The following is a 13,299-nucleotide window of genomic DNA, read 5'->3' as shown; positions in this document are numbered from 1 at the left end:
AATACAAAGGCATTATAACGTCCTCACTTTTGTTTTCCATTCCTTTCCTAATAATACCTAACATTCTATTTGCTTTCTTAGCCGCCGCAGCACACTGAGCAGAGGGTTTCAACGTATCATCAACAACGATGCCGAGATCTCTTTCTTGATCGGTGACTCCTAACATGGAACCTTGCATTATGTAGCTATAATTCGGGTTCCTCTTTCCCACATGCATCACTTTGCACTTGCTCACATTAAACGTCATCTACCATTTAGACGCCCAGTCTCCCAGTCCGTAATTTTTCACAATCCTCTCGCAATTTAACAACTTTGAATAACTTTGTGTCATCAGCAAATTTAATTACCTCACTAGTTATGGATTTACCAAACGAAGTAAAGTTGGTTGCAGGGGAAATTGTATTTCATATGCTAAAACATTGAATAAAAGTAAATGCAGACAGCCACATTCACCTATTTTTATCTAGAATAAGGGCAGGTGTTCCTGGAGGCAGAGCATGGATAGAGGTAAGAGTGTTCCTGGAGGCAGAGCATGGATGGAGGTAAGAGTGTTCCTGGAGGCAGAGCATAGATGGAGTTAAGATTTGCACAAGTGTCTGCAGGTGCAACTGACACCTATGTCCATATGATCCTTCTATAAAACACGTCTAAGTTACGCCAATTATCATCATTGAAGGCAATTTCCAAAAGCATTTAGCCCGGTACATGGACTGTTTGAAAATTCCCCACCCTCCCCACAGGTAAAACTATGCACCGATGCTTAGTATGACTGCAGCTGCTGCCCTGAGCAGTTGCCTGATGTGTCAAATGGTTACACCTAGCCCTGTCCAGGGGTCTTTGTTCTTGTCCTATGGGATTAAGTTGCAATTTCTTATTTATTTATTTGGATTTTGCTCAAGGTGAGTTACATTCAGGTACACTGGGTATTTCTTGTAAAATTCTTGTAAAAGCAGGTTGAATCCATATTCTAGGACAGTCACCTCACACCTCTCTTCTGAGGAGACCAAGAGGCATATTTTCAAAGCACTTTGGGAGGCTAAGTTCCATATGTTTCTATGGAACTTTGGGAGGCTAAGTGCTTTGAAAATAAGCCTCATGTATATCTTCCTCATATTCTCGTTCACATCTTGCTTCTCTTTTTCTGTTTACACCAGGTCACTGGAACTTTTGTTTGCAAGCAATCAGAACAATAAACTTCTATATGGAGAGCCTCCCAAGTCTCCTAGGGCCAACCGGAAATTCTCTTCCCCACCTCCTCTGGCCATCGCCAAATCCACCTCTCCAAGCCGACGTCGAAAGCTGTCTCTGAACATCCCCATCATCACTGGAGGGAAGGCTTTGGACTTGACTGCACTCAGCTGCTCCTCCAATGGTTATGCAAGTATGTTTCGACTTCAGAACTCTCCTCTGTAAGATCACGCCAAGTGTCCTCACAGAGCACTTGGGCAACGCTTTCATCATTGCACTCTGTCCTCTACAGACACTTCCTGAAGAGACCCCTTAGACATACCCAGAAACAGCTCCTTCACCCTCCACCCTCTACAAACACCCATGAAACACCTAAGGAAATCCTTCACTGTTCTTCCATACAGACACCCAGAGAAAAATTCTCTCTTGTCCTGCCTTACAGACACCTTTAGTGATGAAGACCAATTTTCAAGCCATCCAGCACCAAATGTAGCCAATAAGCATACAAAGGGTAATTCTGAAAGTAGGCGTTGACATTTATGCATGCATTAAATGCACAACTGTTTAGAATAATGACATTCCTGGGCACACATACATGTAAAAATGCCAATATTCCACCTAAGCACCATGCTGCAACTTACATAGCACCCATTTCCAAAGGGAGGAGTATATGGGTGTGGTTCGGGCAGGACAGAGGCAGGAATACTATAAGTTATGCATATCCCTCCCACTTTTACAGCTTAATGGTTGCTGTAAGTGCAGGCACCTAACTTTAGACGTGCCGATGCTGGGTTATGCTAGTACTAGCCGTTAAGCCCGTTAAAACGGGAGAGATTTGTGTTTTGCAAAATGTAATAATTCTCACCTCCATCCATCCATGTGCAGCAAATCTCCTCTCTCCCCTGCCCTCTCCTCCCCCAATCCATGTCCAGCAACCCTGCTCTCTCCCCTGCCCTCCCCCCATGTCCAGCAGCCGTCCTGTATCTCCTGGCCTCCCCCCCTCCCGTCCAGCAACCATCCTCTCTCCCCTGCCCTCCCCCCATGTCCAGCAGCCCTCCTCTCTCCCCTGGACTCTCCCCGTCCACTGATCCTCCCCCCCATATCCAGTAACCCTCCTCTTTCCCTTGGCCTCCCCCTCCTCCATCCACCAACCCTGCCCTCCCCCCCCCCCCCATGTCCAGCAACCCTCCTCTCTGCCCTGCCCTCCCCCGATCTATGTCCAGCAACCCTGCTCTCTCCCCTGCCCTCCCCCCCATGTCCAGCAGCCGTCCTGTATCCCCTGGCCTCCCCCCCCCCATCCAGCAACCATCCTCTCTCCCCTGCTCTCTGCCCTGCCCTCCCCTCCATGTCCAGCAGCCCTCCTCTCTCCCCTGGCCTCACCCCATCCACCGATCCTCCCCCCCCCCCATATCCAGCAACCCTCCTCTTTCCCTTGGCCTCCCCCCCGTCCACCAACCCTGCCCTCCCCCCATGTCCAGCAACCATGCCCTCTCCCCCCTGCCCTCCCCCTATGTCCAGCTACCCTCCTTGCCGCCGCTCCCGCCCCCCTCCATGCTGGGCCCCCTGCACTGACCTGACAGCGCCTCTCACCTCCGTGTGAAAGCGCTGCAGGCAGCAGCAGATCGCTCTGCTGCTGCCTGCAGCGCTTCCACACGGAGGTGAGAGGCGCTGTCAGGTCAGTGCAGGGGGCCCGATACGGAGGGGGATGAGAGCGGCGGCGGCGGGGATGGGGGGAGGTTGGTGCACGCGATGTTCATTTCCAGGCTCCAGCGGCAACAACCGACAGTCCGACTCCGTTTCGCTCTCTGTTCCGCCCTCTGACATCATCACGTCTTGACGCGAGGGCGGGACAGAGAGGGAAGTCTCTACTGTGCATTTGCAGGTGAGTCGGTCACTTGCCATTTATATGTTTGATGTTATGCTATGTTATGCTAGTTCTTGTATTCTGCCTATACCTATTCAGTTCAAGAACAGATTACAGTAATCAAGAGCTGGACCAGTCTCTCCAGGAGCTACAAATAATTAAAACAAACTAGTAACATATACTAAGCAGTGGCTAGACCCATCCTGCAGAATAAAAGAGCTTTTAAACGTTTTCTAAATTGAAGATAATGAGTAGAAGAACTGAAAAACAATGGAAGCTGGTTCCATAAGTTAGCTAACTGATATTGAATAGACAATGTGAGATGTTTAATTGATTTTAAATTCTTATACGTTGGAAATCTCAGTTGAAAAAGATTATGAATACTGTATCTAGTAGAGAACCCTTGTAACAAGGATTCTAGATTCAACATATAGTCAGCAATTTACCCAGTAAGAATTTTGAAGGTGGTAATACCTCATTTAGACTGAATTCAATGCTCCAATGCTCATGGCAGGCTCAATGCGGCTTACATGGGGCAATGGAGGGTTAAGTGACTTGCCCAGAGTCACAAGGAGCTGCCTGTTCCTGAAGTTCCCCAGGACCAAAGTCCACCACCCTAACCACTAGGCCACTCCTCCACTGTTGCTACTATTTGAGATTCTACATGGAATGTTGCTATTCCACTAGCAACACAAATCGGCCCTTGCAGATCACCAATGTGGCCGCGCAGGCTTCTACATGGAATGTTGCTAGTGGAATAGCAACATTCCATGTAGAATCTCCAATAGTAGCAACATTCCATGTAGAATCTCCAATAGTATCTATCTTATTTTTGTTACATTTGTACACCGCGCTTTCCCACTCATGGCAGACTCAATGCGGCTTACATGGGGCAATGGAGGGTTAAGTGACTTGCCCAGAGTCACAAGGAGCTGCCTGTTCCTGAAGTTCCCCAGGACCAAAGTCCACCACCCTAACCACTAGGCCACTCCTCCACTGTTGCTACTATTTGAGATTCTACATGGAATGTTGCTATTCCACTAGCAACACAAATCGGCCCTTGCAGATCACCAATGTGGCCGCGCAGGCTTCTACATGGAATGTTGCTAGTGGAATAGCAACATTCCATGTAGAATCTCCAATAGTAGCAACATTCCAAGTAGAATCTCCAATAGTAGCAACATTCCATGTAGAATCTCCAATAGTAGCAACATTCCATGTAGAATCTCCAATAGTATCTATCTTATTTTTGTTACATTTGTACACCGCGCTTTCCCACTCATGGCAGACTCAATGCGGCTTACATGGGGCAATGGAGGGTTAAGTGACTTGCCCAGAGTCACAAGGAGCTGCCTGTTCCTGAAGTTCCCCAGGACCAAAGTCCACCACCCTAACCACTAGGCCACTCCTCCACTGTTGCTACTATTTGAGATTCTACATGGAATGTTGCTATTCCACTAGCAACACAAATCGGCCCTTGCAGATCACCAATGTGGCCGCGCAGGCTTCTACATGGAATGTTGCTAGTGGAATAGCAACATTCCATGTAGAATCTCCAATAGTAGCAACATTCCATGTAGAATCTCCAATAGTAGCAACATTCCATGTAGAATCTCCAATAGTATCTATCTTATTTTTGTTACATTTGTACACCGCGCTTTCCCACTCATGGCAGACTCAATGCGGCTTACATGGGGCAATGGAGGGTTAAGTGACTTGCCCAGAGTCACAAGGAGCTGCCTGTGCCTGAAGTGGGAATTAACTCAGTTCCCCAGGACCAAAGTCCACCACCCTAACCACTAGGCCCTAGCTTCTAATACAATGTGAAATTTAAACAGATCCAGAATATACGCTTATACCTTCTTTATGCCAATATTCAGATCATTTACTGCTGCCTAAATCTTGGTGCTTCCGTTATAGAATCCCACCCCATATCTGAGCTCTAACTGTAGGCCAGAAATAAAGGGGAGGGTGAGGTGAAGGGAATGAGGTTCTGATAACTTCAGGGAGTTGGTTGCTGACGTTGTTTAGGCTCCTAAAGTTAAAGTTAGGCATCTGTAATCAGCTGGAAATGGGCAGTAAATTTACATGCTGAGCTTTTATTATATATCGAGCATACAACAAACAGACTCCAGCTCTCAGCACCATCAGCATTCAGGGATACGAATTGTCGTTCCAGTTTTATGGCAGACAGCTTCCTGACTTATGCTTGTTTTAATTTTTTGAGTGAGTTGGAGATCCAGAAAGCTGGTGTTTTGACTACGTTGAGGGATTTGGGGGCTGAGATGTAAATGATCTTTGTGTGTACTGTAAACCACTGTGAAAGATGGCTGTAGATGATGTTAAGTAGAGTACAGCGGTCCCCATGTAAGTGTGGTCTGGGGTGGAGTCACGATTTATACAGGTATTTTATCAAATGCACAGGCATGTGTGTATTTCAAGCGCTAACGTTTGCCCCAGCTGGGGGAAGCTGATGTTCTGGAGGAAGTAATGTGCCCCATGAGGTATGCAGATTCTGTGGCAGAGGGGATGTGGCTGCAGCCGTTGCAAGAGTAGCGAGACGCAGCATAGCTTAAAGTTCCTGACTTGCAGACTCAGTCACAGAAGTGCAGAGATGGACAGCCAGAGGCCTTCAAGGTAGGAACGGCATGTGCTGTGCAGCTCTCTGTAGCTCTGTTCAGCTGTTGTGCCCTGACTACAGCTCTATGTCATCCACAGATTCGGATGTGTCCGTCAGAGAAGAATTAGATCCTGACCAAGTCCAGAGTGATGAGGCTGAATCTGAGATGTCACCAATTAAATCCCCAACCACGCCCAAACCTGTGAGGGGCAAAAGCACTTCAGGTGAGGAACAGGACTGAGAAATGTGCTGAGTGAAGAGGAGAATAATTAATTTGCCTGCCTCCTCCAGTCACTTGTTGACTCCAGGTTTCAGGCTCTGGCTCTGTGGAGTTCAGGTCTCAGGCTCCTCACATGTCATTTCCTCTCTTTCGCTTCTTTTGCTTTATTTAACAATGACACTAGACACCAGTGGCGTAGCCATGGGTGGGCCTGGGTGGGCCAGGGCCCACCCTATTTGGACTGTGGCCCACCCAAAATTGTGAACTCTTGCTATGGCTTGCAGAGGTCCTCAAACCCCGTCAGCTGAAGATTTCCTCCTTCTCAGGCAGCCAGTGCTCTTTCAAACGGCAGCTGGCAGCACTTGCTTCGAGCTGAAACCAACACCAGCCCCTCTTCACATGCTTAGTTTTCATGCATGCACAGCATGCTGGCTGTGGCATCAGCTCAAGGAAAGTGCTGCTGGCTTGTTTGGAAGAGGGCTGACTGTCTGAGCAGGAGGAAATCTTCAGCTGGCGGGGTTTGTAGATCCCCTCCTGCTTAGGTATTTAATATTGTGTGCTTGCAGGTGGAGGGAGGGATGAAGAGCAGAGCAGAGGGGGGCTAGGGACGGGGGGAGGGCATGAATTCCATGCCCACCCACCTTGGACTCAGGCCCACCCAAACTTGGCTGTCTGGCTACGCCCCTGCTAGACACTGCTTTGTTATGCATTACTGAAAGGTGGCAAACACGTTTCTGAAGAAAGAAAGCATACTATGGTCTGGAATCCAAATGTGACTCTGTTCAGAGCTTGGTTCTGGTCGCCCGCATCTCAGAAAGAAAAGGTTCAGAGAAGGAGGGTGACAAAAATGATACAGGAGAGAGGATAAGCAGGTTAGGACTCTTCAGCTTGGAGAAAAGATGACTGAGAGATGATATGACCGAAATCTTCTCCTCCTCCTGTGTTACTTTATAACCATTATACTCTATTAATTGAAGCTATCGTAGCACAGGGAATTAGACTAGAGAAAACAGTGCCTTTGAGTGGTTTTAATTTACATATTAATTGGAGTGACACTGATACAATTTCTGGAGACTCTCCTTATTTTGTCATCGTTATGATGGCATCAGAAAATAGCCAGCCCAACTCATTCTCTTGATTCGATATTTGTGCATAACATAGTAACATAGTAAATGATGGCAGATAAAGACCTCTACGGTCCATCCAGTCTTCCCAACAAGATAAACTCATCTTGCATGGTATGCGATACTTTATACCCGAGTTTGATTTGTCCTTGCCATTCTCAGGGCACAGACCGTAGATGTACTAAGTTCTGAAGCTAACGTTGAAGCCCCTTAAAATTTACACTCTAGTCCATCCCTATCTATTCAGTCATGATCAGGGCATAGACCATAGAATCTGCCCGGTCTGCCCAGCACTGGTTTTGCTTCCCAGTTACTGGCGTTGTCACCCAAAATCCACTAAGATTCCGTGGAACCATTCCTTCTAAACAGGATTCCTTTGTGTTTATCCCATACATGTTTGAATTCCATTACCATTTTCATCTCCACCACCTCCCGCGGGAGGGCATTCCACATATCCACCACCCTCTCTGTGAAAAAATACTTCCTGACATTACTCCTGAGTCTGCCCCCCTTCAACCTCAATTCATGTCCTCTAATTCTACCATCTTCCCGTCTCCGGAAAAGGTTCATTTGCGGATTAATACCTTTCAAATATTTGAATGTATCATGTCATCCATGTTTCTCCTTTCCTCCAAGATATACATATGTTCCAGTCAGAAAGTCTCTCCTCATACAGTTTGCAACGCAAATCCCATATCATTTTTTTAGCTTTTCTTTGCACCGCTTCCAGTCTTTTTACATCTTTAGCAAGATACGGCCTCCAAAACTGAACACAATACTCCAAGTGGGGCCTCACCAACGACTTGTAGAGGTGCATCAACACCTCCTTTCTTCTGCTGGTTTTGCCCCTCTCTATGCAGTCTAGCGTCCTTCTTGCCACGGACGTCACCTTGTCACATTGTTTCTTCACCTTCAGGTCCTCAGACACCAACACCCCAAACAGCAGCATTTTGGACTACTACTACTACTACTACTACTATTTAGCATTTCTATAGCGCTACAAGGCATACGCAGCGCTGTACAAACATAGAAGAAAGACAGTCCCTGCTCAAAGAGCTTACAATCTAATAGACAAAAAATAAATAAAGTAAGCAAATCAAATCAAATTAATGTGAACGGGAAGGAAGAGAGGAGGGTAGGTGGAGGCGAGTGGTTACAAGTGGTTACGAGTCAAAAGCAATGTTAAAGAGGTGGGTTTTCAGTCTAGATTTAAAGGTGGCCAAGGATGGGGCAAGACGTAGGGGCTCAGGAAGTTTATTCCAGGCGTAGGGTGCAGCGAGATAGAAGGCGCGAAGTCTGGAGTTGGCAGTAGTGGAGAAGGGAACAGATAAGAAGGATTTATCCATGGAGCGGAGTGCACGGGAAGGGGTGTAGGGAAGGACGAGTGTGGAGAGATACTGGGGAGCAGCAGAGTGAATACATTTATAGGTTAGTAGAAGAAGTTTGAACAGGATGCGAAAACGGATAGGGAGCCAGTGAAGGGTCTTGAGGAGAGGGGTAGTATGAGTAAAGCGACCCTGGCGGAAGATGAGACGGGACTCATTGTAATCTCTTCAAATGTTTAGCACATTACTGAATAGATTTCAATTGACGGAGATAGTAAAAAGAAGAGCTAACCACATGAAAAATGTGCATCTCAAAAGTAAGGCCAGTATCTAAATCAACTCCCAAACTGTGTACATGGTCCTTAGCAGGTATAGTAGAACAATACCATAGCAAAATAGATAGGCCTAGGAAAAGAACAAGTATATCTATGAACCCATACAAATTCAGTTTTAGCTGTATTTACCTTTAGGGAAACTGTCCTATTCTCTCTGTGGTTACCTTCTTCTTTGTCCTCCATCTCATCGCAGGTCAATCAGATGATGCCTTAGATTTCTCTTTGGCTAATTGGTTGAGCCTAGAACTACAGGACCCTGGGAACTGGGATTTCAATATTCCCTACTTCCCTCTGAGTGTTTGCACTCCTTGTTACAATGTTCTCCCTTCTTAGGGGCCCTCTGAAGGAAGGTGTCTTCCCAGAGGAGGAAGTTTGCTTGATTTTCTATAGAGAGGGGTTACTACTTCTACTATTACTTATCATTTCTTTAGTTCTACTAGACACAGTGCTGTACACATTATATGCAGTTAATTTCTCTACCCCTAGAGGGCTCACAATCTAATTTTTTGTACCTGGGGCAATGGAAGGTTAAGTGACTTGCCCAAGGTCATACGGAGCTACAGTCCGTAGAGGCCTTGTGTGACAAAACAGTGGATTTTTAAACATGTAAAACTGTATTTATTTATTTCTTGAAGTGTATTTCTCTAATTTGGCCAACAGGTGGTGCATGTTAATGTTTAAAGCTGTTACAGACAAATGACTGTTCCCTCTTTAGTTAACACAGAGTGGTCAGCTATTTTTAAAACATTGTTCTGGCCACTGATTAGCCCAGGAGCTCAAAATTCAGCTAGAATGTACTTGCTTTTTCTCCAGTCTTAGCCAAGGAGAAAAGCGAGAAGGATCTCTTTGCTGAGGCCTAGTGAACAGTTATATTTGATAACTTGTGAGCAGCTGTATGTCCTGATCTCCCCAGGTACTATTTAGATAGTAAATACATGTTTAGATACTTTTATAATTGGTCCATGTTCAGTTACCTGTTATTATGTGCTGTATTTGTTCCATCAGTTTTTATGGTTTACTGTTCAATATTTTTCATGACAATAAACAATTTTAGTTTATTGCCTCTGCTTGTCTGGACTGACTAAGAATCCTGGTGGTTTGTGTGTTGGATCTGTGGGTGCTTTGTAAGAACTGTGGGACCAGTGTGGCCCCAGTAACCTAGAAATCACTGGGGAACACCTTGAGAATGGGAGACTCACCCAGAGGCGGTTGAAACCCAGTCGGTGTGAGGAGGATGCTCAGCTGTGCTTTCCTCCTTTCCTGAAGTTACTATTGAGGAAACTACACTTCTCCTTTCTTCCTCAAAATGTACCACCTGTTCCTCTGATCCCATTCCCACCCACCTTCTTAATGCCATCTCTCCTGCTCTTATTCCTTTTATCTGTCACATTCTGAACCTCTCACTTTCCATTGTGACTGTCCCTGCTGCCTTTAAACATGCTGTGGTCACACCTGTCCTTAAGAAGCCTTCACTCGACCCTACTTGTCCCTCTAATTACTGACCCATCTCCCTCCTTCCTTTTCTCTCCAAATTACTTGAGCGTGCTGTTCACCGCCGCTGCCTTGATTTTCTCTCCTCACATGCTATTCTTGACCCACTACAATCTGGTTTTCGCCCTCTCCACTCAACCGAAACTGCGCTTACTAAAGTCTCCAATGACCTATTACTGGCTAAATCCAGAGGTCTCTATTCCATCCTCATTCTTCTTGATCTTTCCGCTGCTTTTGACACTGTCGATCACAGCATACTTCTCGATACCCTGTCCTCACTTGGATTCCAGGGCTCTGTCCTTTCCTGGTTCTCTTCCTACCTCTCCCTCCGCACCTTTAGTGTTCACTCTGGTGGATCCTCTTCTACTTCTATCCCTCTGCCTGTCGGCGTACCTCAGGGTTCTGTTCTCGGTCCCCTCCTCTTTTCTACCTACACTTCTTCCCTTGGTTCATTAATCTCATCCCATGGCTTTTCCTACCATCTCTATGCTGATGACTCCCAAATCTACCTTTCTACCCCTGATATCTCACCTTGCATCCAAACCAAAGTTTTAGCGTGCTTGTCTGACATTGCTGTCTGGATGTCTCAACGCCACCTGAAATTAAATATGACCAAAACCGAGCTTCTCATTTTCCCCCCCAAACCCACCTCCCCGCTCCCCCCGTTTTCTATTTCTGTTGATGGCTCTCTCATTCTTCCTGTCTCCTCAGCTCGAAACCTTGGGGTCATCTTTGACTCTTCTCTCTCCTTCTCTACTCATATCCAGCAGATTGCCAAGACCTGTCGTTTCTTTCTTTACAACATCCGTAAAATCCGCCCCTTTCTTTCCGAGCACTCTACCAAAACCCTCATCCACACCCTTGTCACCTCTCGTTTAGACTACTGCAATCTGCTTCTTGCTGGCCTCCCACTTAGTCACCTCTCCCCTCTCCAGTCGGTTCAAAACTCTGCTGCCCGTCTCATCTTCCGCCAGGGTCGCTTTACTCATACTACCCCTTTCCTCAAGACCCTTCACTGGCTCCCTATCCGTTTTCGCATCCTGTTCAAACTTCTTCTACTAACCTATAAATGTACTCACTCTGCTGCTCCCCAGTATCTCTCCACACTCGTCCTTCCCTACACCCCTTCCCGTGCACTCCGCTCCATGGATAAATCCTTCTTATCTGTTCCCTTCTCCACTACTGCCAACTCCAGACTTCGCGCCTTCTGTCTCGCTGCACTCTACGGCTGGAATAAACTTCCTGAGCCCCTACGTCTTGCCCCATCCTTGGCCACCTTTAAATCTAGACTGAAAGCCCACCTCTTTAACATTGCTTTTGACTCATAACCACTTGTAACCACTCGCCTCCACCTACCCTCCTCTCTTCCTTCCCATTCACATTAATTGATTTGATTACTTTATTTATTTTTTGTCTATTAGATTGTGAGCTCTTTGAGCAGGGACTGTCTTTCTTCTATGTTTGTGCAGCGCTGCGTATGCCTTTTAGCGCTATAGAAATGCTAAATAGTAGTAGTAGTAGTAGTAGGGATAGACCCTCTAAGTGGCTGCAGGGTAGCCCCAGGCAGGTGGCTAGGCATTTCGTGACACCTTGTCTATTTTTTTTCCTGTGACACAGGAAACATTCAGTCCAGTAGTGTTAGGATTGTGAGTGTTCAACCAAATAGTGAGCCCTTGGGCCGTGGAGCTCTGAAGCAGGGAGAACTCTGGAGATGGCAGATCAGGATACTGGAACTCTGGGAAAGGAAGCCCGACGTGGAGAGCTGAAGATCAGGAGACAGGAGCCATGGATGTAGACCGGATCACAGGAACTAATAGTAGGAGACTGGAATTCAGGAACAACTGAGGACTGGAACTTGTGAACAAGGCAGCAGATGGTTGGAACTCTTGCCTCACCAATCTACTACATTTTTTTTGAAGGAGTGAATAAACATGAGGATAAAGGTGAGCCTGTCGATATTGTGTATCTGGATTTTCAAAAGGAGTTTGACAAAGTACCTCATGAAAGACTCCAGAGAAAATTGGAGAGTCATGGGATAGGAGGTAGTGTCTTATTGTGGATTAGTGTGGTAGCCGTGTTAGTCCACTCTTAAGGTTATCAATAGAAATCAAACAAAATAAAACATGGAAAAGAAAATAAGATGATACCTTTTTTATTGGACATAACTTAATACATTTCTTGATTAGCTTTCGAAGGTTACCCTTCTTTGTCAGATCGGAAATAAGCAAATGTGCTAGCTGACAGTGTATATAAGTGAAAACATTCAAGCATTACTATGACAGTCTGACAGGGTGGGAGGATGGGGGTGGGGTTCCTAGCTCTTCAGCTTGGAGAAAAGACAGCTGAGGGAAGATATGATAGAGGTCTATAAAATAATGAGTGGAGTGGAATGGGTAGACGTGAATCGCTTGTTTACTCTTTCCAAATATACTAGGGGGCACACAATAAAGCTACAAAGTAGTAAATTTAAAACAAATCAGAGAAAATATTTCTTCACTCAACATATAATTAAACTCTAGAATTCTTTGCCAGAGAATGTAGTAAAAGCAGTTAGCTTAGCAGGGTTTAAAAAAGGTTTGGATGGCTTCCTAAAGGAAAAGGCCATAGACCGTTATTAAATGGCCTTGGGGGAAATCCACTATTTCTGGGATAAGCAGTATAAAATGTGTTGTACTTTTTTGGGATCTTGCCAGGTATTTGTGACCTGGATTGGCCACTGTTGGAAACAGGATGCTGGGCTTGATGGACCTTCGGTCTGTCCCAGTATGGCAATACTTATGTACTTATGAAGTCAGGAACAAGCTGAAGACTGGAACTCGGGAACAAGCTGAGGACTGGAACTCAGGAAGAAGCTGAGGACTGGAAGTCAGGAACAAGCTGAGGACTGGAAGTCAGGAACAAGCTGAAGACTGGAAGTCAGGAACAAGCTGACGACTGGAACTCAGGAACAGTGGATCTTGGGAACAAGCTGAGGACTGGAACTCAGGAACAAGCTGAGGACTGTAAGTCAGGAACAAGCTGAAGACTGGAACTCAGGAACAGTGGATCTTGGGAACAAGCTGAGGACTGGAACTCAGGAACAAGCTGAGGACTGGAACTCAGGGACAAGCTGAGGACTGGAAGTCAGGAACA

At 46.1% G+C, this 13,299-nt stretch overlaps 1 protein-coding gene across 1 annotated transcript in view; it reads left to right on the top strand.

The window, feature by feature from the left end:
* Positions 1-13,299, top strand: part of RASGRF1 (Ras protein specific guanine nucleotide releasing factor 1) — a 328,543-nt gene that overhangs the window by 244,854 nt on the left and 70,390 nt on the right. Inside the window, exons 15-16 of the mRNA XM_030192898.1 lie at positions 1,155-1,409; positions 5,754-5,896. Coding sequence (XP_030048758.1) covers positions 1,155-1,409; positions 5,754-5,896 — 398 coding nt within the window. The remainder of the gene's footprint in view (positions 1-1,154; positions 1,410-5,753; positions 5,897-13,299) is intronic.

The sequence above is a fragment of the Microcaecilia unicolor genome, chromosome 1 (genome assembly GCF_901765095.1).
Source record: "Microcaecilia unicolor chromosome 1, aMicUni1.1, whole genome shotgun sequence".
In the NCBI taxonomy this organism is placed as follows: domain Eukaryota; kingdom Metazoa; phylum Chordata; class Amphibia; order Gymnophiona; family Siphonopidae; genus Microcaecilia; species Microcaecilia unicolor.
The sequence above is the reverse complement of the archived record's forward strand: the minus strand, read 5'-3'. Positions and strand labels throughout refer to the sequence as shown.